The sequence below is a fragment of the Primulina tabacum genome, chromosome 3 (assembly GCF_025594145.1).
Source record: "Primulina tabacum isolate GXHZ01 chromosome 3, ASM2559414v2, whole genome shotgun sequence".
Taxonomy (NCBI): Eukaryota; Viridiplantae; Streptophyta; class Magnoliopsida; order Lamiales; family Gesneriaceae; genus Primulina; species Primulina tabacum.
The window spans coordinates 950,833-975,007 of record NC_134552.1 but is presented as its reverse complement, the minus strand read 5'-3'; the positions used below and the strand labels follow the sequence as shown (position 1 = coordinate 975,007).

General features: G+C 32.2%; 1 protein-coding gene and 1 pseudogene across 1 annotated transcript; both read left to right on the top strand.

Annotated features, from left to right (window-relative positions):
* The first annotated feature begins 754 nt into the window (after window positions 1-754).
* LOC142538261 (uncharacterized) lies at window positions 755-8,297 on the top strand (annotated as a pseudogene).
* Window positions 8,298-14,355: 6,058 nt separating this feature from the next.
* On the top strand, window positions 14,356-19,773 carry LOC142538260 (uncharacterized). The gene is made up of 18 exons (XM_075643620.1): window positions 14,356-15,215; window positions 15,290-15,376; window positions 15,455-15,659; window positions 15,754-15,882; window positions 16,240-16,330; window positions 16,456-16,537; window positions 16,696-16,755; window positions 16,949-17,001; window positions 17,247-17,413; window positions 17,666-17,891; window positions 18,171-18,228; window positions 18,328-18,384; window positions 18,489-18,734; window positions 18,839-18,906; window positions 18,997-19,053; window positions 19,131-19,224; window positions 19,305-19,445; window positions 19,532-19,773. The coding sequence occupies exons 1-18, from the start codon at window positions 14,652-14,654 to the stop codon at window positions 19,619-19,621; spliced, it is 2,475 nt and encodes an 824-aa protein (XP_075499735.1). The 5' UTR covers window positions 14,356-14,651; the 3' UTR covers window positions 19,622-19,773.
* The last annotated feature ends 4,402 nt before the right edge of the window (window positions 19,774-24,175 follow it).

The following is a 24,175-nucleotide window of genomic DNA, read 5'->3' as shown; positions in this document are numbered from 1 at the left end:
TTATCAATTCGTTTTAAAACTTGAACCTACGTCCCGGTTTTAACCCGAATCAACTCAAAACTTTACCAAACTTTACCATAGCTTATTAACACCTAACCATACCATATGCAACCAAATCGAGCCATTTAAAACCCTCGGAAAATCCTAGACAACCTACTGAATTTTCCTTGCCCTTGTTCGAACCCTAGCCCCTAACCAACATCAAATCCATCGAGCCTAGCCCTTAACCATCATGTTCAGACCCTAATCAACCATTCTAGGACCTAGACCGAACACTAGACTAGCTGCTGGACCAACCCTATAGCCCACGAAAGCACAACCCTCAACCCATCGTCACAAGGCTCGCGCGACTCATCCTAGCATCGACAGCCCTTCTCTTCGCACCAGGTGCCCCTTGACCCATCTAAGACCATGAATAGACCCCTTTAGGACCTCTGGACGTGACCCAACAACAGCCCACGGCCTGCTCCTTCCTAGCCCTCAAAGTTGAAACCTAGCTTGTAAAAACCTAAATTTCCATTCAGCTTATTTCCTTACTTGTCCAGACCTTACCCAAGCCTCTATGGACCCTTAATTATACTGAAAAATGTCCCTTCCCATAGCCCTATCATAGCAGCCCCTATGTGCAACAAAAGCATGAATTTAAAGTTACGAAAACTAAGTTTTATCATGTTATGTCTCAAAAACGAAAATAAAAGGAAGTGTATCATTTTTTCATACAACATGTATTAAAATACATAATATGGTATGAACGATGAGTGAAGGAAGATTAAGGCGTGCTTTTGCGTGTTTCATGCAAGAAAAACAATCATTGACGCAAGAGACATTGGCAGAGAGACGGGGGAGGAAGCTTGCTGCATTTTCTAACTTCAAAATTCACGTGAAAGCCTTGAAAAAACGTGGTGTGTGCGCGTGTGCTGATGGAGGAAAGTCCTAGGTTGTCTGCGTTTGTTTTGAGTGTAGAAAACTAGGGCTTAGATTCCTTGTTTTAAATAAAATACTTGGTACAGGTTTAGGCACAACAAACTTAGTATAATAGGCTAATTATAATGTAGGTAAAATATTTTGTTTAGGAAAATTTTCGAAAATATTAGCCCAGTCCCCAAAAAGTCCTTATTTTCTTCAAAACTCGATTTCTGATTTAAAATACGATTCGCCACGTAAAAACATATCAAAAAGCACCATTTTCAAAAATCTCAAAACTATACTACAAGATTCAAAACACAATCACAAATCCCATCCACTCATAGTTTTAACAATCAAACACATACTTTCAAAATATTTCATACAAAAGTTGAATTTCGAAGGCTCGAACCAACAATGAAGCGACTGAAAAAATCAAGTGTTCTAAGTGGCAAGCGACAGAAGAGTGACGACCAAGAAAAAGGTATTTTTTATCATGCTTTTAATTTAAAAAAAATTATGCAATTGTGGTGAAGATTTAGTATAACATCACCAGATCTAAACAGATCTTGTGCCCCAGAAACATATCTTTAGATCCTTTTCGAAAAAGGATGAATAATGCTTTAAAAAAACATGTTTTAAAGCATTCCTATTTCGGCGTGAAGATTAAAAAATCCGAGTATGCATCTGTACACACCATGAGTTTCGGCGTGAAGATTAAACACTCGAAATATATGAAAAAAATAGATCTAAAATTACATGTCCATCAATAGATCTATTATCTCGAAATCCTGAAAAAAAATTAATCCATGACTGAAATATACATCCAAAGACAAAAAAAAAAATCAAAATTTAAACATTTTTCATTAATCAAAAAAATCGAAAAACAAAAACACAAAAATGATCTTTAGATTCTTTTCGAAAAAGGATGAATAATGCTTTAAGAAACATGTTTTAAAGCATTCCTATTTCGGCGTGAAGATTAAAAACTCCGAGTATGTATCTGTACACGCCATGAATTTCGGCGTGAAGATTAAACACTCGAAAAAATATGAAAAAAAAATTAGATCTAAAATTACATGTCCATCAATAGATCTGTTATGTCGAAATCCTGAAAAAATATAATCCATGACTGAAATATACATCAAAAAACAAAAAAAATCAAAATGTAAACATTCTTCATAAATCAAAAAAACCGAAAAACAAAAACACAAAAACCATAATTTCGGTGCAAAACAAAAACTAAGAAGAAAGAAACAAAAATATTTTGGTTTGAGATAAAATATACAAAGAAATAATGGGATACCAAAAGTCACCCCTTTAGCCGTTTTTTTTATGTGAATTGTGTGTGAAAAAAATGAGTGGAACTCTAGAAACATCCACATATATATAGACTCGATTTAGGGTTTCCTTATTTGGACTGGGCTATTTTAATGTTTATTTAATTGGATTGGACTACTTCAATATTTATTTTGTTGGGTTGTATATTTGTTGTCTTCAAAATTGTGAGAAAAATTAATGGGCTATTTCAATACAATGACGCATATGTATAAATGTAAGTTTATTATAAGATGTAATTGTATAGGCACTGGATCCGTGTCTTCAAAATTGTGAGGAAAATAAATGGGCTATTTCATAAAAAAAAAAGGGCTGATTTCAAATTTTATTTTATTTTTTAGGTCTAATATATTTAATTCAATGATAGTATGAAAACATAATTTTCTCTTCAGTTTATCAACTTTAATCTTATACCAAAAATTCATCAATTAGTTTAGATGAATAAAAAATAATCGTACGTCAAAGAACTATAAACTAAAATAATATAAACAAGGAAAATGGTTAATTAACATATTTAGAATTAAAATATATGTATGGAATTTAACATACCCAAAAGACTAATTTTGTTAGTTAAATTAATTCAAGGCCAATAGGGTGTTGTATAGTAGACTATTGTTAATAATCTCTATTAAATAAAATTATATTAAATACCAATATCTATTTTTGTTATATTTGAATACATTTATCTTGTGAATTATCATTATAATTTTTTTTTAAGAATTAGTTCCATTTATTTTAAATGTTTTATGTTGTAAATATTTAAACAGAAAATAAGGATTTGAGAGCCAGAATATCTCAACAATTTAGTTTTCATGATTCAATCAAGATGCTGATTCTAACATCAGTATCTCCGTTAAGTGAGATTACAAATGGTATGATTTTTTAATTCAATAAAGTACTTTTTTGGATTTTTTTCTAATATATAAATTATTGTATTTAATATTTATCATTTTTTTGTGCAGTTAATCCATCAAACCGAATGGTCAGAAATTTTTCTTTTGAAATACCTAGCAGCTCAACTACAAATCTCTTAGAGATCATTAATCTAACGAATGGTGATGATTTTCGTATCTCTTATGTTAGGATTGTTCATAAATTGAAGCATGTTCGTCAAAGTAGATATTTAACATGAATATTTTTTAACATGATTATTAATGTTTATCTTTAATTAAAACAATGTTAAAATATACGTTAAGATATTCTAATAATTAAATATTTTTTTTAAATTCTCTTTTTCATTCTACATATAATAATATTAGAATATTATAATATATTTTTAACATATTTATTGCATTATGTCAATAATATTTATTATTATTTTTTCAGTTGAAGAATCTGGTTCAATTCATATTAATTCAATTTCCATATCGGACATTCAACACGATTGCAATAATCATGACAAAATAATCTCAATAACATCGATCGGTATAGTTAAATTTTATGTTTTTTATATAATTTTCAATGATAATAATTTAAATTTTGTTATGTTATGTTATTTATTTATTTAACAATGTCCTTTTATATATAGATTATTGGGATATAGGGGATCCAATGTACATATGTGATTTTTGTGGTGCAATGTTTTGGTATGAAGAGAGGTTATGTCGAAGTTACAAATCTAGAAATCCTAAGTACTCTCTATATTGTAAGCAAGGAAAAATACAACTTCCTTCTTTAAAAAAACCTCCTCAAGTATTGCATGATTTATTGAACGGAGCGAGTCATAAGAGCAAACATTTTCTAGAGAGCATCCGATCATATAAAAATATGTTTTGCTTCACGTCGATGGGTGGGAAGATAGATTCAAGTTTAAATCGAGGTGGCTCCCCTGCAATTTTTATACTTCATGGTCAGAATTATCATTTAATCGGAAGCCTACTTCCATGTGAAGGTGCATCCCCGAAGTTTGCTCAGCTGTATATTTACGACACAGAACACGAAATTCCTAATCGGATTTCTGCGGTTAGGTATATCTTAAAATCTATTTATTATATTGAATATACCATATTTTCTATTTTTTTGCTCTAGAAATTAATTTTTATTTAATTGAAATATTTTTTCAGACAAAATAACGACACCAATAATCTGTATTTAGAGATAGTTTCTGATTTGAAGGCGATGTCAGATGAAAACAATGTTTTGGTCAAGTGTTTTAGGATGACCAAAGAAAGAATGATGGTAGAAGGACGATCTGATGTGAAATTAAAGTTGATTGGTAGAAGAAGTGGGGATGGAAGGAGATATAATCTTCCATCTGCTTCTGAGGTTCCTGCATTAATTGCGGGAGATTTCGATGAGTCTTTGGGCAACCGAGATATTTTAGTAGAAACTCAAACAGGGCAACTTAAACGTATCAATGAGTTGAATCCTGCGTATCTTGCTCTCCAATATCCTATACTTTTTCCATATGGTGAGGATGGTTATAGAGAAGATATTCCATTTTCAGAATCTAAGTTAAGTGCTGAAGGAAGAAAAAAAGTGAGTCTAAGAGAATTTTTTGCTTATCGACTGCATGATAGAGATTTTGAATCTTCGAGTATTTTGTTTTCAAGAAGACTATTTCAACAGTTCATTGTCGATGCATACACAATGGTTGAATCTGCAAGGTTGACATATATTCGGCTGCATCAAAAACAATTGAGATGTGAAATGTACAAAGGTCTTCATGATGCACTTTTGCATGGTGAAACAAACGCATCTACACAAGGAAGACGTATTATCTTGCCTTCTTCTTTTATTGGAGGGCCAAGATGTATGATTCAGAACTATCAAGATGCGATGGCTATATGTAAATGGGCCGGTTACCCAGATTCGTTTATCACATTTACATGTAATCCAAAATGGCCAGAAATTGTGAGATTTATCGAGCACTATGGGTTGAGGGCTGAAGACCGTCCAGATATTGTTTGCAGAATCTTTAAAATGAAATTGGATGGCTTGATTAAAGTTCTCCGAAAGAATAAAATATTTGGAAATGTTAAAGCAGGTAAAAAATTTATATTTTTTTGTAATTATATATAAGGTACTACTATTTTGGATTTTACAAAATTAATATTTTTTATTAAATATAATTAATTCTTATTCTCATATTGTTAGTAATATACACTGTGAATTCCAAAGCGAGGATTACCGCATGCCCACATTTTGCTTTTCCTCTGTAAAGAAGACAAATATCCAGCAGCAGAGGCAATAGATCATATCATTTCTGCTGAAACTCCTGATGAAAAAAATGATCATGTTTATTATGGTGCAGTACGAGATCTAATGTTGCACGGTCCATGCGGCGAAACAAGAAAGAACTCTCCATGCATGTCTAACGGTCGTTGTACAAAGCATTTTCCTAAAAAGTTTGTTGAAGTGACATCAATTGACGAGGATGGATACCCAAGTTATAAACGCAAAGATAATGGGCGAACAATTATCAAGAATGGTGTTAATCTTGATAACAGATTTGTTGTTCCCATAATCGTTATTTGTTAATTCGGTACGGAGCCCATATGAATGTTGAATGGTGCAATCAATCTCGAGCTATCAAATATTTGTTCAAGTATATAAATAAAGGACATGATCGTGTGACTGCCTCATTCTATAAGAGCTCGGATGATGAAAGTTTAGGGAAAAATGTTGATGAAGTTAATATGTACTAAGACTGCAGATATATTTCATCGTGTGAGGCTGCGTGGAGAATTTTTGGATTTGATATTCAATACAGAGATCCACCTGTCGAGCGTCTGAGCTTTCGTCTTCCGAACGAACAAAATATTATTTTTTCAGATTCAGATGAAATCAGTACTGTTCTCGATAGACCTACTATTAACCAGAGCATGTTTCTTGCTTGGATGGAAGCTAATAAGAAATATCTAGAGGCAAGAGAATTAACATATGCTGAATTACCAATAAAGTTTGTTTGGAAGCAAGAAACGCGAGAATTCGTTCCCAGAAAACAGAGATTTTTCATCGGACGCATTTTTCGCGTTCCTCCTGGTTGTGGGGAAATGTACTATTTAAGATGTCTTCTCAATGTAAACAGTGACGCCACGTGCTATGATGATATAACTTTTGTTAACGGTGTTCAATACCATTCATTTCGCGATGCTTGCTATGCATTAAGATTGTTGAGTGATGACAAGGAGTATATCGACGGCATTATTGAGACAAGTCATTGGGCTTCAGCACAATCTCTAAGAGTTTTAATTGCTACTCTATTATCATCGAATTGTATCAGCCGACCTGAAGTTGTTTGGGAGTCATGTTGGACATATTTATCTGATGATATTTTATATAAACGACGTAACTTGCTGCAACACCAAGGTATGCATGAACTAATAAATTTTTTATATATGTGTTTTTTTCAATATATGTACATATATTAATTGATATCTAATTTTTTTGTAGAATTGGAATTAAATGAGGATGAAATTAGAATTTATGCATTGGTTGATATTGAAAAGCTATTGCAAAGCTATGGAAAGAGTTTACGTGAATTCCAATCAATGTCTTTTCCCAGTGATCAATATTTTCAGTCTTCACCAAATAGACTAATATATGATGAGTTGCGGTTTACAGAAGATCTTTGTCGCAAGAACATGATAAACTCATTAATAATTTGAACTCCGAGCAGCGTTGTGTATATGATACAATAATGAAAGCAGTTGTTTCAAATAAGGGAGGAGTATTCTTTGTATATGGATATGGAGGTACTGGAAAAATATTTGTCTGGAAGACTCTGTCTGCATACTTGAGATCGAAGGGGGAAACTGTCTTGAATGTGGCATCCAGTGGTATAGCATCTCTTCTACTGCCTGGTGGAAGAACTGCTCATTCCCGTTTTGCAATTCCATTTAATCCCAATGAAGAATCAACATGCAATATCAAACAAGGGAGTCATCTTGCAGAGCTTATTGTAAAATCTAAACTTATCATTTGGGATGAGGCTCCAATGACACATAAGTTTTGTTTTGAACCTTTGGATAAAAGCATGAAAGATATAATGAGATTTGTCAATCCTTCAAGCCTTCATTTGCCTTTTGGATGCAAAACGGTTGTTTTTGGTGGCGATTTTTGACAAATATTGCATGTTATTCCAAAAGGCAGTAGACAAGATATTGTTCACGCCACTATCAATTCTTCATATATTTGGAGACATTTTATAGTTTTGAGATTGACGAAAAATATGTGATTACAGAATTTAGGTTCTGATGAAGAATGTGCTAAACTCAAAAAAAATTTAGATTGGATTGCTGATTTAGGAGATGGAAAAATTGGAGAATATGATGACGGTTATGTGACAATAGATATTCCTGATAAACTTTTGATCAAAGATGACAATGATTCTATTGCAGCAATAGTTGAGAGTACGTATCTGTCATTAGACAACAATATCAACAATAATGCATATTTTCAGCAAAGAGCTATTTTGGCACCAACACTTGATGTCGTTCAATCCATAAATGAATACATGATATCTCTAAACCATTCAGAGGGAATGTTGTATTTAAGTTATGATACGACGTGTCAGTCAGATAGAAATGTTGATTTGCTGAATGATGTGCATACCCCTGAATTCTTAAATGGAATAAAATGTTCTGGAGTACCGAATCACAAGTTAAATTTGAAGGTTGGAACTCCGGTTATGTTGCTGCGGAATATAGATCATTCTCTTAGATTATGCAATGGCACTAGATTGATCGTGACAAGGCTCGGAAACCATGCTTTAGAAGGACAAATTATAACTGGAAGTAATGCAGGTCATAAAGTGCTTATTCCAAGAATGTCATTGGCGCCTTCTGATCCAAGACTTCCTTTCAAATTTCAACGAAGACAGTATCCTTTGATTGTATCATACGCAATGACAATAAACAAAAGTCAGGGGCAATCATTGTCTCATGTAGGACTTTTTTTTGAAGAACCCTGTTTTTAGTTATGGTCAGTTGTACGTTGCTGTATCCAGAGTTACGAATCATAAATGTCTAAAAATTTTGATATGTGATAGTGATAGCAACACGAAAAAATCAACGAAAAATGTTGTATTTAAGGAAGTTTTTCAAAATTTGTAATTTGTTTTTGTTTTCTAATTGTATGATCTATAATCCATTTAGTGTGCATTCTTAACAATTTTAATATTTAATTATATAAACTAACATCTCGTGTCAATTTAGTAAAATCCCCCAAAATGAATTTGTTGAATGAGAAAAATATGTATAATATAAGTATCCGTTTAACATATTAAATGTTTAATAATTAATATATAATTTATATGTTATTGTACCAATTTATAATGAATATGTTATTGTATCATGTCAATTCGATGACTTTTCAAATTTCAAATTAGAATATAATCCCTTATTGAAATTAAAGCCCCATTATTTTTATTACAGTTACTGTTTTGTACATAGTACATAAATTTATATGTGTATATGATATAATTGATAAACACATTATGTCATTCATTGTCTAATACAAGTATGCTATTATTTTTCAGTCGAAATACAAAAAATAGCTCTTTTATTCAGTGTTTCATTGTTAAGATATATATGTATATGAAAACAATAGACATTTCAGTTTGATAAACAGTCACGTTATGGAAAAAGTGAAACATATTATCATACTTACTAATTTTAATCATAATTAGAAAAAATAATTGATCGTGCATCGCACGGGTGAAAAACTAGTTAAATAATTAAAAACAATCATTTAATAAAAATATTTTTCTCTTACGATCCTGGATATCCGTTCCTCAATCGCGTCTCAAATAACTTTTAAAACATAGTTTTATGCATTATAATATAAATCCCTATTTTAAACATGTAAACATGCCTACCACATTCAATAAATGCAATTAAAATAATTTAATTAGTCATTTTCCATATTTCTAGATTTGCATGCAGTTGGATTAAATTATCGTATTTTGGACTTTACACACTGTCCAGATACCAAACTGAATTTTTTAGTTCTTCTCGTTCATTTTTCTATTTATAAAAATTAAATCAACTGGTACTCATTCCTATTTGGATCCAAACGAGATCAGTGCCAGTATTGCGAGCATATCTCTCTTCTATTAATTCGAAATTGAGATATTATTGATTATATGGAAAGCTAAGAAAAATATTAATATTTTCATGTTTATCACTTACCCAAAAATCAACGAATCAAGAGTTAAAATTATCGCATCAGACCACATGCATTCAATCGTTTTGCCCATCCATCTGTTTCATTCAATCAGTTTGCTTATCCAACCATTTCATTCATTCAAACGTTAAGCTTCTGGAGCTAGACCGCACCAACAACTTGTCAGAAAGTAAAATATGATTGTTGCAATATTAGAAATAGTACAGAACATTTTCAAATTGTCATATTCTTGTGTCTAACGTATATATCACACCTGAAGGCTATATATACAACATCTTGAAGATCAAATACAAGTTTTTGAATGAGATTCAAAGTATGGTCAGCCTATATGAAGAAATTAGTGAAAATGAGATCAATCTCAAGAAGATAAGTCTAAATATATGTATATATGTTCAGTGAGAACTTTTTCCCTTGTGTGTGAGGATATATTTGAGAGTATATAAAGCGTAATTGATTAATTTCCTTAGACACAATCAAATCTTATTTATAAGAGAGATGAACTTAAAGTTTAGTCGAGTGATGGTCTTCACAAAAGATATTAATAATTGTTTGTAGTCTTGACATAAAATACCTTAAACATTATGCAGATTATGAGGTTGCGGTTCACAATCGAGAGTGCACTAAGGAGTTCAGATTAGGTAAGGATAAGTCCTAAGTTGAACTGAGTTTGTACAAATTGTTACATAAATCAAAGTCTTTCAGTGAATCATTCATTCCAAGGTAAAGAAGAGTGACATATGATTTGTTAATCTCTGAACATCCATAAAAATATTCGTGCATTTTTATTTGTCACATTTACTTACTTTTGCTACTGTTTTTTGTAGACATAGTTAATACGTAACTTAACATTTTTATATTTTTGTTTTATGTCCAACCTAACTTTTTAAATCTTAATTTGGATTTTATATCCTTTATCACTCTTATTTAACATTTTTATATAAATACACCCAACTTTCCATTTTATTTATATGTGTTAGGGTGTACCGTTACCGTCAATTACAACTTTTGGTAAATCAACAAATGTTCGATCCTATAATTGTTATCAGAGCAAAGTTCACGAGTTTGATTCTCATTGATTGCAAGTTGTGTAATTATTTAGATGGAAATAATTGTGTTACAATAATTGTTCTTGGTAGGTAAAATAATCAATATAAGAATTAAAATATTTGATTTGAATTGTTACCACAAGCAATAACTTGTGGTAACGCAGCAAGTTCTCAGTCGCACAATATATGATTCCATAAAAGAAATATTTTCAATTTAATATCACTAAAAAGTTTTTCAAAACATGTTAATTTTTTAAATATAATATATGTAATTATTATATTATTTATTCAAAATTTATGATAATTTTTTTTAAAATAACAGAATATTATTTATATTCTAAATTTTATTTAAGTCTTAATTTTTATAAGACCTTTTATCATAATTTCTCAATCTTTTATTTTAAATTTTTTTTCTTTAAATTACTCCCGATCAATTATATTGAAAAATTATAAATAATAAAAATATTAAATTTATTTCAAAATTTGTACGTTAATTAGTTGGCAAATTTATTTAGGTCGTATGAATTTTTTAAATTTAATTTGATATATTCTCTTTTAGATTATAAAAGTATGAATTTAAAATATTTTAATTCTAACTTTAATGTATACTGTATCATAATATTTTAGAAATATTACTCTAATTTTTTTCTAAAAAGTGGTGAAATTACGGCATAAAAAGATATAAAAATTAAATGAATATTTTTAAAAAATATATAAATATCATTATTTTATGTTAAATAAAACTTTTGCAAAAATAAATGTATTGTCATGTAATATAATAATTACACATATTATATTAACATAAAAGATAGCATATTTTAGAAAAAAAATTGAATAGCCTAAAAGATAGAATATTTTAGAAAAAAAATAATGAATATTAAATTGAGAAAATGTAAAAGTAAACGAAAAAATATTCATTTTATGCAACTATATATAAATAAAATACAAAAATTTTCCTAGAGTTTTTACTGAGTGAAATTATTAATATTTAAGCATTAATAAGAGTGATAAAGGGTAGTGTATTTAATTTATAATTTTAAAAGTTAAATTGAAGTATGATTAACAATATCTATAGCGTGAATGAAAAATTTCCAAAATTATCTCTTGGGCTTAAACTCTAATTACAAAAGAGATATCAGGCCGAACGTGGTACATTATATATACGCATGTAGACTACAACCAAAACACACTAATCGATTTTATAGCATAAACAAAACCCTATCTTATCGCTCGTCCATCGCCGCCGCCGCTCCTCGTGCAAATTGCATTTCTAGCGATTTTTTGCCCCGACGAGTATCTCATTTTTTATACCATAGATAACCAACTCATCGCGCTTTCGGAACGATTAAGTATATCCTGTTTATTTAAATCCATTAATTGTTTGTTGTAAACTAATTTTGGGTTATATTTGACAGATCTAACATATCGGAGAAGTTTTGCAATTTTTACGGTCAGATTAACAACGAGATCTACTAATCATCCACGATTTAATCGTGAGGTATATACCTAAACTTTTATATGGATATGTGAATGCTCGTTTTAATATAAATCGAAAGCTTTTTATTATATATATATATATATATATCTAACTAGTGATTAAATTTGAGAATTAAATAATTTTATAATTTTTTTACGATTCAATATACTTTTTTTTCCATCTATCCCTCATTCAGTTTTTCAAATAAAACATCGATTTTTCTCGCTTTAAAACACATTTTCAACTAGGTTTTCTTTCCTCTCTTTGTATCATTTTGTGAGTACGTGTGCAATTCGTGCATAATCTTTTGATCTACACGCTTCTATGTATTTTTCTTTATTTCTTTTACCTCTTTTATTTTTTATTTTTATGCAATCGTTCTTCATAAAATTATTAGTTTAAAAAATGTGCATGCATGTATTAATGTCGTAAAATTCAAAGAGATGTGATGCATGCATCGCTGCTTTATAATTAATGAAGGAGCGTTACGTCCAAAATTTTCAAATTAATTTTTTTTTGTATGTTAAAAAAAAAAAGAATTATTATTTTTATATATATATATATATATATATATATATATATATATATTGTAAAATATTTTTTAATGATAAAACCCTGATTTTAACACCGCTTTCAAATTTTTTTAGTCACGTACGTGGTTTCGCAACTGATTATAGTAACGACAAAATAATGCAATCGTTTTGTCCGAAGAAGTATCGCCCTTTCTTCGATGTTTTCTTTCCCCATTTTCTTCTCATCCTAGGGTACCATTCTATATATTTTTCCAACATCTTCCTCTCTTCACACCAAACACTTCCTGAATTCTATACATTTGCATGCAAAAAAAATTGAAATTTTAAGGTGTAGTAAATCATTTGTGAATAAAATTAAGCACGAAAGTTATTTGTAGCTTGAGAAACTCGGAAATTGGCCGGAATTGAAATTTCTTCCGATCTTGTAAGTAAATTGTGCTCTACATTTTGTTTTTTTCCTTATAAATAAAAGATATTTTTTCTTTGTGTATTTTTAATAAATATTAAGATTAAGATTATACATGTAAGACCCTGAAAAAATATCATTTTTTTTGGAGATTGATCACATTAATAATTTTATTTAGCAAATCTTAAACGAGTTATTCAGTGATCACTTGCTAATTGTGCATTAATCATATATATGATTGTTTCTTTAAGTTATTCATTCAATAGAAAATGTTTATTGATGCATATTTCGTTATTAATAGTTCGTGCATGTAATTAATATGTTATTAATTTTCAAATTTCAGAATAGTCTTGTGTTTATAAAAACCCTAGCTAGCTAGAAATAAATTTTTTTCTAAGTCGTTTATCATATTATATAAACAAAGTGTTGGGGAAATAAATCTCTCTGAAATTGCATTTTGATGACATTTAACATTCTTTTGAATAAATTGATGACATTAATTCTCGTGCAAATTATATCATTTAATCTGATTTGTCCTAACTTAATTTCTTGGAAATGTTTTTTCTTGTTTCAGCAGTACTGAAATATTTGTCGAATATTACTGATATGACGTCAACGTATCACCGATATCTTATTCTTTATATTAATAAAAGTGGAAAAAGAAAATTTATCTGGCACAGAATGAGTGACACTCGCACGCCGGAGTTGCAAATCTCGGCCACATAATCTTCTCATATATATATATATATATATGTATATGTATATGTATATGTACAGCTCTCAACGCGATAAAAAATTTCTCCTTGAATATGTTTTTAAATGAAATAGCCGTTTGGGGGTCAATCATTTTAATGTACATTGATGTTTTACCAACTTGCATTCAATTTAAATACAATATACACAATAGGCTATAACTTGTCTAGACAAAGATCATTATATTTTGGAGAAGACAAAACGATTCTATAATTCAATATTTTTGCAAGTCTTGATCTATTATTTTATCACGAAAATTTTAAAATATTTGAATTTTTTTAAATTTCTTTCATCTTTATTTCCTTATAAGTTCTTCGTTATTTTATACTAAGTGGATATTTTTATCTTGTTTTCAAGGTTTAAATATTAATCGATTTTCCAGACAACTTTCCAGGTATCTAAATAATATCTTTTTTCTTTAAAAATATATTAACAAAATTAAAAAAAAGTTTCCTGTTTAAAACACTTAATTACAGTAAGTAAATTAAAGTACATATCGATTTAATTTAGTTAATTTTATGTTGCAGAGATACTACAATGGACAGAGCCGACAGCCAAGCCAACAACATTAACTCCCAAGTGAGTGATTAATTATATGTTAATTATGATTAAGATTATTAATTTAATTTAATTATGTTATATATGTGCAAAATTTGTGCGCGCTTTGCACATGTATTGCACAAAGTATATGCTAAAAAATTCCACGGTTTGAAATATTAAGGACACGGAGGGGTATTTTCGGCATTTAAGTAGTGACGTTTTTCGAAACCTTTCAGCAGGCCTATCCCTACGTATATATATTCGTTCAAGATTTGGCGTTCGACGTTTGGAATTTGTGTCGATTAAAAAGAAAACTGAAATCTGTTCTCCCTTTCTTTATTGTTATTTTATCCGATTTGATTTGTTTGGGATAATCGATTTCCGTCCGATTTTGCGCTTTCATAATGGAGAGAAATTTTCGAATTTATTTGGGGGGGTTGGTCTTCTGATTATTGCGTCTTGGATGTTTGATATTATGTCCGTTTAATTGATTTGGTTGGAATATTGATTCTCTTTGTGGGTTTCAAATGGCGAAGGACGTGGATGCTGGTGAAGTAGTGGTTTCCTCTATCCGGGCTGGGATGAAGAGGGAGTTTGCGATGATGATGAAGGCGCAGTCAGAGATGGGTGGGGAGCTTTCGGTGGGACGAAGAAGGAGGGTGACGAGGTCCCAAAATACTGGTAGTTCTGGCAAAGACAATGTGGGGAGTTGTGGTAAGAGAATGAAAAAGGAGGATGGTGAAAAATCAGGAAGGAAAGATATGGGGAAGGTGGATGATGAGGCGGAGAGTGGTTTGGTGGATGTAGAGATTGATGTGGGAGGTGACTTGAGAAGTTTGGAGTCTGAGCAAGTTGGTGAAGGGAGGAATGAGGGAGGTGATATGGTGCCTGATTCGAAGGAAGGCGGTGTGCAACCTTTGTGCACCGTATACGGAGCAGGACCTGTACTGAGTGGTGGAACTGGGACTTCGACTTCCCATCTGTTGAAGTCGAAGAAGGTGGAGTTGAAGAAGGTCCCGACGAAGCTTAGGGATCTTCTTGAAACCGGGTTGCTTGAGGGCCAGCAAGTTTGTTATATTCGTGGCTCGAAGGTAAATTATTTAACAACTGGTTCGCGTTCGGAGTTTCATCATTTAATTGGTTATTCACTTATGCTTTTATTTAGGCGCGGGAGCAGCCCGATTCTGGACTTCGAGGGTTAATCAGGGGGACTGGAATACTGTGTTCTTGTGAAGAATGCAAGGGAGAAAAGGTAAGGGCTCCGAAGTCACTAATTTTTGACTGATTTCAGTAGTTATGTTGGGCTAACTGTTGGGTTTTGTTAATGTAGGTTGTGACTCCTAACCAATTCGAGTTGCATGCGGGGAGTGGAAATAAACGTCCACCCGAGTATATCTATCTGGAGAATGGGAAGAATCTCCGAGATGTGCTGAATGCATGCAAAGTTGAACATTCAGACTCGCTGGAAGTTGTGATCAGGAATTTCATCGGCCGTGCAGAATTGAGACCGCCTGCTTCTTCTCTCAAATGCAAAGGTGAATCTTGTATCATCTCTTGGAAATTTCATGAATTGCATGTGATTCATGGTTAAGTAAATGACTTGGTCCTTTTTTTTAATCATGCTTTTAGGATTGATTCGTGATACCAGTGGCACGAAATCAATGCTTCTTTGTGGTGCACGTGTCGGGCCGAAGAATCTGATTCCTGTCCTACTCAGACAAGTGAGGCTACTTATAGGTAATGTAGCTAGCTGCGAAGGTTAATCAATCCTTTTGTGTTTCTGTGCTGTTATTTTCCTATACATGTGCATTGCACATCTTCTGCACGATATGACGATTTTGGCCTGCAGAAATTCGGATGACAAACTTTACATGAACAACCAATGGAATGCGCCATAAAAAATGATATGTATAATATTTAAGACTACTAAGATTTATGATTATGTTTTTCAGTAAAACTTTATTACTTACCTATAATGTTAAAGGTTGATAATAATCGAGACATTTATAGCACAGTTGATACAATAGGCGTTCATCTATTTGCCTAAATATTTTGTTATAGATGTTAACTTGATATGACATTTCAGGGATCCATTATCTGGTGTTTCGTCTCCAGTGGCCTCATGCAGTCAGTCTGAAGTTTCAGGAAGTGCTCGCATGCCTTCTAAAAGTCAGTCACGATCAAAAACTCTGAAGTTGACACGGAAGTAAGTACCTCTCCGTTGTACCCGAGATACATAATATAGTTTGATGATTTAGAATCTCTGGTAAATGTGTTTTTTTCCTAAAGATTTTTGTATCAGCTCTGATTTTTTTCAGTTCCAATTTGCAGAGATTTGGGAATGCATAAAGTAGTATTCACGGATAATGTGCTCGAGGATGGCACAAATTTGTCATATATTGTTCAAGGAGAGGTAAATGCAATAGAAAAAGACTATTCATATCACTCCTGTTTAAATTAAATTCTTAAAATTTCTTATAGATGCAACTGCTTCAATAGAAAAGACTATTCGTGCTAAAGGTTTCTTCACAAAAATTATTTCACCTTTATTTTAATTCTCTTTTTGAGCAGAAAAAGCTGGAGGGCTATAAAGAAAAAGGTGGTATTTTCTGCAACTGCTGCAAAAAATTGGTAATGTTATACGATTAATGTATTATTGATGATTATGTGTTCAATAGTGCTTGTATATTGTATGAACGCCAGTATTGCACAATCATTGCACACTTGCATATTATTTATGATAATAGTTGCTACTCATATCATTTTCTCTGGTATTCCTGTAAAACATTCGTCTTTAATGTTGACATTTATTTTTAATTAATAGGTGAGCCCTTCACAGTTTGAGGCTCATGCTGGTTTTGCTTCTCGCCGAAAGCCGTGAGTGTTTTTTGGGCCTCTTCTTTTCATGCCTTCAAATTTATCATCTTTTATTGAACATATGCGTATTAATCACATAATTTTATATTGGTTTGAGATGTTTGCCGGACTCTGTTCCTTCTTTTACAAGTATAATTTTGTCATATAAACATGATAGAATCTATAGGACCAGATCAGGCATTTTTATTTAAGCTTTCTGAACATTGTAATTTCATTTTTTTCAACCTTCTTTTTTTGCTTGGCAGTTATGATAACATATACACGCCTGATGGGGCGTCTCTGCACGAAATTTCCCTTGGACTGTCTACCCTCCGTAAATCGTCTTCCAAGGGAAATGATGATTTGTGCTCTATATGTGAGGGTGGGGGAAAGTTGTTGTGCTGTGACAACTGCCCACGAGCTTTCCACGCTGGTTAGTGCACTTTCTTTTATGCTCTATCATTGCTGTGGTATCCTTCAACTTTAATAATGAATTTTATGCATGTAATTCAAGCATGCCATGGTTTGAAAGTTTCATGCCAAAACCTTTTGATCTCATCAAAGTAGACCCTTACGTCTCGTTTTTCGGTTTAAGTTTGTTTTCAGCATATGCATGCATAATATTTATTCTAAATCATTTCTGCACATTTAATTACCTCAAATAATTCGCCTGGTTGTACTGCAGACTGTGTTCCACATTCAAGTGTTCCGCATTCAAGTATCCCACAAGAAAAATGGTATTGCAAGTACTGCGAGAACATGTTCCAAAAGGCAGAGGCCGCTAAGCTCAATGCAAATGCAATTGCAGCTGGAAGAGTGGCTGGCGTTGATCCTTTGGAAGAAATAAAACAGCGCTGCATCCGAATTTTTGGAATACTTGAAGCTGATGTTGGTGGATGTGCGCTTTGCAGGTTGCGTCGCGGCTCTTCCTTGTCTTTTCTAAATTATTACTACATGATATCGTAGCTGTTCAGCTCTACTTTACGTTTTTTTGCATAAAACGTTTTATTGCATTTTATGCAAGCAAACAAAGTGCAAATGATGTGCAAGTGGTGTGCAGAATCATATTTGGGATGGAAAATCAGCACCCTTCTGATAAATTCTTGATATAATAGTTGCCATCTTCTTTATTAAAAATTTCATTGCTCTTCGGATTATTCTATCACTGATTTGAGTTTCAATTCTTGCAGGGGTCATGATTTCAGTGCAGCGGAATTTAATGACTCCACAGTGATAATCTGTGATCAGGTATTATAGGCTCTTCTTGTATTATAAACTGAAGCAGCTTTCTAAATTAAGGGAAAGTACTAATGGTTTCTAATTTGACAAACATTATTAACATTTTAGTGTGAAAAAGAATACCATGTGGGTTGCCTGAGGGAGCACAAGATTGATGACTTGAAGGTTAGTTAATACCATAACCATGCTCATCATTCCTCAGTTCTCAAAATCAATAAATCCACTTATTGCATTCCTTTGAGGAATAATCTTGACCATGTTTGTTACAGGAATTGCCGGAGAATGAATGGTTTTGTTGCACCGAGTGCCTAAACACAAACTCCACTCTCCAGAAGTTGATTTCAGAAGGTGAGCAGATGCTTCCACAACCTGTCCTTGAAGTTGTGAAGAAGAAATGTGAGGAAAAAGGTTTGGAAAATGCCTCCGACCTCGACATAAAATGGAGGGTTCTGAGTGGGAAAACGGCATCCCAAGACACCAGGGCATGGCTTTCGGGGGCAGTCAATATTTTTCACGTTAGTACCTGTGTCAGATGCTGCTGTCACCACAAGACCAAAATAATTTATGATAATTTTATGCCAAATATACATTCTAACACCATTTACAAAAATTATTGCAGGACCGATTCGATCCTATTGCTGATTCTAGCACTGGTCGTCGTGATCTTATTCCTGAACTAGTTTATGGGTAACTAGTATATAATATACTCAACATACTTGCACAATGCCTTGTTTTTTGTCATTCGAGCTAATGACAATATTTGCTGACGATTAACAGGAGGCAGTTCAAAGACCAGGATCTTTGTGGCATGTATTGTGCCGTATTGATTGTCAAGTAAGGATTATTCTGAAATTTGAGCATATGAATCGTTATTTGGATGTACTCTCTATTCTGATGCATTGTTTCTATAGCTCGGAGGTGGTTTCTGCTGCAACTTTTCGGGTTTTTGGGCAAGAAGTCGCGGAGCTTCCTCTAGTTGCCACAAGCATTAACTCACAAGGGAAGGTAAGTTGAGTCTGTATTGAAGCTACGTCGAGTCCTCCCAGAATTAGAATCCAAAGCTCAATATTTTGCTCCTTTTTCAGGGATATTTTCAGTCGCTTTTCTTTTGTATTGAAACGCTGCTCAAATCTCTCAACGTGAAAGACTTGGTGCTACCAGCTGCTGATGAAGCTGAATCATTATGGAAGGAGAGATTTGGGTTCGAAAAAATCGGTGAAGAACAGGTACTTACATGCGCACTCGCAAGGATCGATTCGTCTTTTATGTATTCATTCGTTCAATTAGTTTATATATATTTTCTCCTTTGCAGCTTGATCAATACACAAAGAGCTACCAATTGTTGATATTTCAAGGGACATCTGTTTTACATAAATCGATCTCTCAGCCATCAGAGTCTTGAAATATCGACCTTTTTTGTTTCATTTTTCCCTTCCCAAAACCAAGCTTCTGTTTGTGGCCCAACAAATTTTGTGCAAAAAAAGTGCATATTCAATTGTAAATGCTTTTGTGAAACGTTGTGCTGTATATTCACATATAATCTTTCTTTTAAAAAAAAAATGTTTACATTTATTGTCTACAGAATTTCATGATTAAACCAAAAAAAAAATATTTCCAACAATATATCAAGGTAAATTCCATATACATATTGATTGTTGATAATTCAATAATTAGTTATTAAATGGCTTAAATTAATTTATTTTCAATTCTAGGAGATTCGCCCACATGCAAAGTCCTTTAGTCATAATTTTCTCAATTGATGATCATTGGAAAATGCCCTATAATTGTTTTCAATCAAAACTTTTACTTGAAGGCAAAAACTTGTGTGAGACGGTTTCACGGATCGTATTTTGTGAGACGTATCTCTTATTTGGATTATCCATGAAAAAATATTATTTTTTATGCTAAAATATTACTTTTTATTGTGAATATTGGTAGGGTTGACCTGTCTTACAGATAAAGATTTGTGAGATCCGTCTTACAAGAGACTTATTTTTACTTGAATTGGCCGGTGGACGACTATACTGACAAAAAAACTATATATTTTTATCATTTTATGATTCAATAGTGGAGAAATTTTGTTTTAAGATATATGTAAAAAGTTATTTTTTAATAATATGATAGGATTGATTCCATTGATGGGATTGGGATTAGTCAAATTTTTGGTTGAATTTTTATCTTTTTGGTATTAATATTTGTCAATTAAATCTTATCTTAATTATCCTTCATATTTTTATTTATTATTTAATACAAGATTGCAAAATAATAATAAAAATAACTTATTTAATTAAAAAAAGTTAATAATTTCGAGGCGGGGGAAATTTCAAAATTCAAATTTCAAACCTAGTCCTCCATTTTGTTCAAAATCTTAAAAGCATCCTAATCTTTATTTCTTTTACCCTAAATACACTCTGTTTCCTTTTTCTCCACACCGCTCGTGTTTTCCTGGCACTTACATTCTCTCTCTAAGGTACTATTCAGTTCGATCTATGACTTCTCGTTTTCTTTCGAATTTGTTGGTTGTTTTACATTTGTTGATGCTGTAATTAAACCAAATTTCGTTTTTCTGTTTGCGAAATTGATTGTTGAAGCTAATCGAGATGGGCGGCCAGATCCAGTACTCCGATAAGTACTTTGATGACACCTACGAGTACAGGTGATTTGATTTTATTTTTTTGAGATTTTGTTTTACGGTTAATTTGTCGGCTAAGATCTTGTTTGAGCAATTTTGAGGTGTTCAGGCATGTGGTTCTTCCGCCAGAGGTGACCAAATTGCTTCCTAAAAATCGACTCCTCTCGGAAGTAAGTAATTCATATCCTTTGTTTGTACTGATGATCAGATTTGAGGATTTTTTGTCGATTACATGAATATTTGAGCGGGAACTTTGTTTTGTTGTTGTGGTCATTCGTTTGCTTTAGAAATCAATTATTTTTCCGTTTGGTGGCTGAGAAATTGCGTGGCTTTACATGAATCAATGCTAATTTTGTTATTGTCAGACTGAGTAGTTGTTGAAGGAGTAAAGCATTTTTTTTCAGCTTTTTTACTTTTAATTTTAGGCAGACACTAGTTACTCGTGCCCACCTGCTTTAGCATAATTCCTTGATTTTAAGATAGCTCCTCATAAATCTGTGCAAGATTTCTGGTTTCTGGGAACAAGTTTGATGCTCTGATCATAAGGATGTGTCCTTTTGGTGGAAAGAATCATTCTCTCCCCATACCATACACTCATAGACAGCAAGATACCATAACACATAGACAGCAAGAACAAAACACGAGCAAATATTCGATTTTGGTTTTAAGAAGCTGAAATCAAGTAATTTCAAATCTTTGACCTAAATACATCATACTTTGTTTGATGCTTTTAAATTAACTTTAGCTTCAAATTTACCCTGTTGACTTTCAGCCTTAGTATTAATCAGTGGAATGGTTTTCAATTCCTCCATAAAATAGGGTCAGGAGGAATCCAATCAGGTCGCATTAGTATTTATACATTTGTATTTGGTGATAAAAAATTGATATATTGGTTTTGAATGATTTCAATATGGACGAATTTGGAGTTCAGGGAAATGATTTGGACTCAAATGGAGAAATTGAAACACAAATAGCTGACATGTATTCAAACAAAATTGATGTCTTTAAATAATGTCTCCAAAATCATTTCATTTCAAATCCTTTCAAAATTTTCAGTTGCAACTCGTGTGTTGATAGTGCTGGCTTGATTGTGTAATCATTCTGAGATTAGTTGACTGCACGTGTTTCTTGTAAAATCATTGAAGTAAAAAGTGTTGCTGTCACATAAAAATGACAACCATAGAATAAAAATCGCAGTTGATTATCACACTTCCAGCTATGGACTGTGGTAGTACTTTTTCCTGAACCTTTGGAAGTTGTGTTCTCTCTAAATGTTCTCATGTTTTCTTCACTCTTCCTAGTTCTTGATCCAAATTGTTGGCTAATGAATTACTTTTGTTTCGATAGAATGAATGGCGAGCGATTGGGGTCCAGCAGAGCCGTGGGTGGGTTCACTATGCAATTCACCGCCCAGAGCCGCACATCATGCTTTTTAGGAGGCCACTGAACTACCAGCAACAGCAGCAAGAGAACCAAGCTTAACAGCAAAGCATGAGTAGTTCTGTTGGTGTTTCCCCAAAGTAGCAAGCTTTACTTGTAAAAGCCTACTCTCTTCTTCTCTGCAAAGGCAATGCATCTATGACATATTACAATCTTCAGTAATGCACAATGTTTTGAAATTCCTTTTTCGACGACTTTTCTGTCACTTTATGTCGTTATTATAATCACTTTGTGTTGTTCTAGAGTCGCATTCTTTGTCCAGGTTTCCTTGTTTCCTATATCAAAAACTTCAGTTGTATGGAATCGAAGGAGCGAGGATTCAAGCCCCAAGACGATAGATAAATAAAAATACTAGCATTGCTCCATGCGCGTAAAACTTTGTAAAGAAATGTTTTTTAAGAAGGTAAATTATAATCAAAGTTTAATTAAAAAGAAAGCAGAAAAAAACAATAATTATTACATTAATTTATTCAAAGTATACTTGACACTGAATATAATAAATAAGTTTTCACAAAAATATTTTTATTTATATAAAAAGAAATATCAATAATGGTAAAACAATTATGTTGAATATCAATTTATTTTCGAGATATTTAAACCCGATTAAATCGACTAGAAAAAAATGACAAAAGGGTGAACAAATGTCCGTCTCGAGTTCTTTCCATATTCAAGCATGTTGGTCGACCCTTAGGCAAGAAAGAGGTCAAAGTTCTTGAACCTTTTTTATGAAGTAAAGCAGAGTGGTATGTTCTTAATAATTGCCAAGAAATTGAGTAATACCTCGAGTTAGTCATCTATTAACTCTTTCAATTATTGATTTAATCTAAATGCATATTGTTAGTAATATTTTTTTTAAATATTATGCAAATAATAATAATATTTTAAATATCATGTAGGGAGCATGTAAATGATCTAATAGCTAGGGAAGTGCGGAATGTGGAACGACAAGAAATTGAGTTTACAATGTGGTTTAGAGATAAGGTAAGTAAAATAATATGTTCAAGCTAATACGATAAATTGTTCAATCCTAAATAATATTTGGTTGCATTTGAATTAAATCTTTTCAAATCAAATGATATATTTGTATCATACTTCTCTAACATTTTTTAGGTTAATGAAATGCGAGAAGCTGGGTCATGTGAGGCCACAGATGAATTGTATGCATTAGCTAATAGATCCAATTTCACTGCGTACTCATACTTTGATGCTATTATCAATAGCGTTAAGTTTCTTGTGGAACAACGAGATGTGAGACGAACCACACAAAATAGTGGTATTCTTGTACTCGATGCAAAAGGGCAAAACTTTTATAGTGTTCTTCAAGAAGTTACAGAGTTGTGTTATTTAAAAGATTGCAATGTGTTGATATTCAAGTGCAAATGGTTTGACACTGATCCTAGGAAAAGAAGAATTCAAGTAGAGAATATATTCACGAGCATTTATACTGGGGGCGGATTAATGGTACAAGAATGATCCATATTTATACTTGCATCACATGCAAAGTTAGTATATTTACTTGAATGATATCAAGAATGGCCCAATGTGAAAATTGGTGCAGTCTTATACACCACGTAATCTACGAAACTATCCAAATTTTGAAGTTGAAATTGATGTTGACACAACTAGTTTTGATTATCACGTAGTGCAAGAATTTAATTCATAATAATTGCAACTTTTGGTAGAATTACCAGAGTTAGAGATTATCTGCAGCTTCCATCGTGATGATGTTGAACCAACCGAGGTCATGAATATATATCATTTGTTACGCAATTTAGGTGATTTTGTAGTAAGTGATGATGATTTTGAAGACGAGACGTTAGAAGAATATGTATTAATAACTTGGTTTTTTTTTGGAAGAACAAATTTACATATCCAAAGATGAGT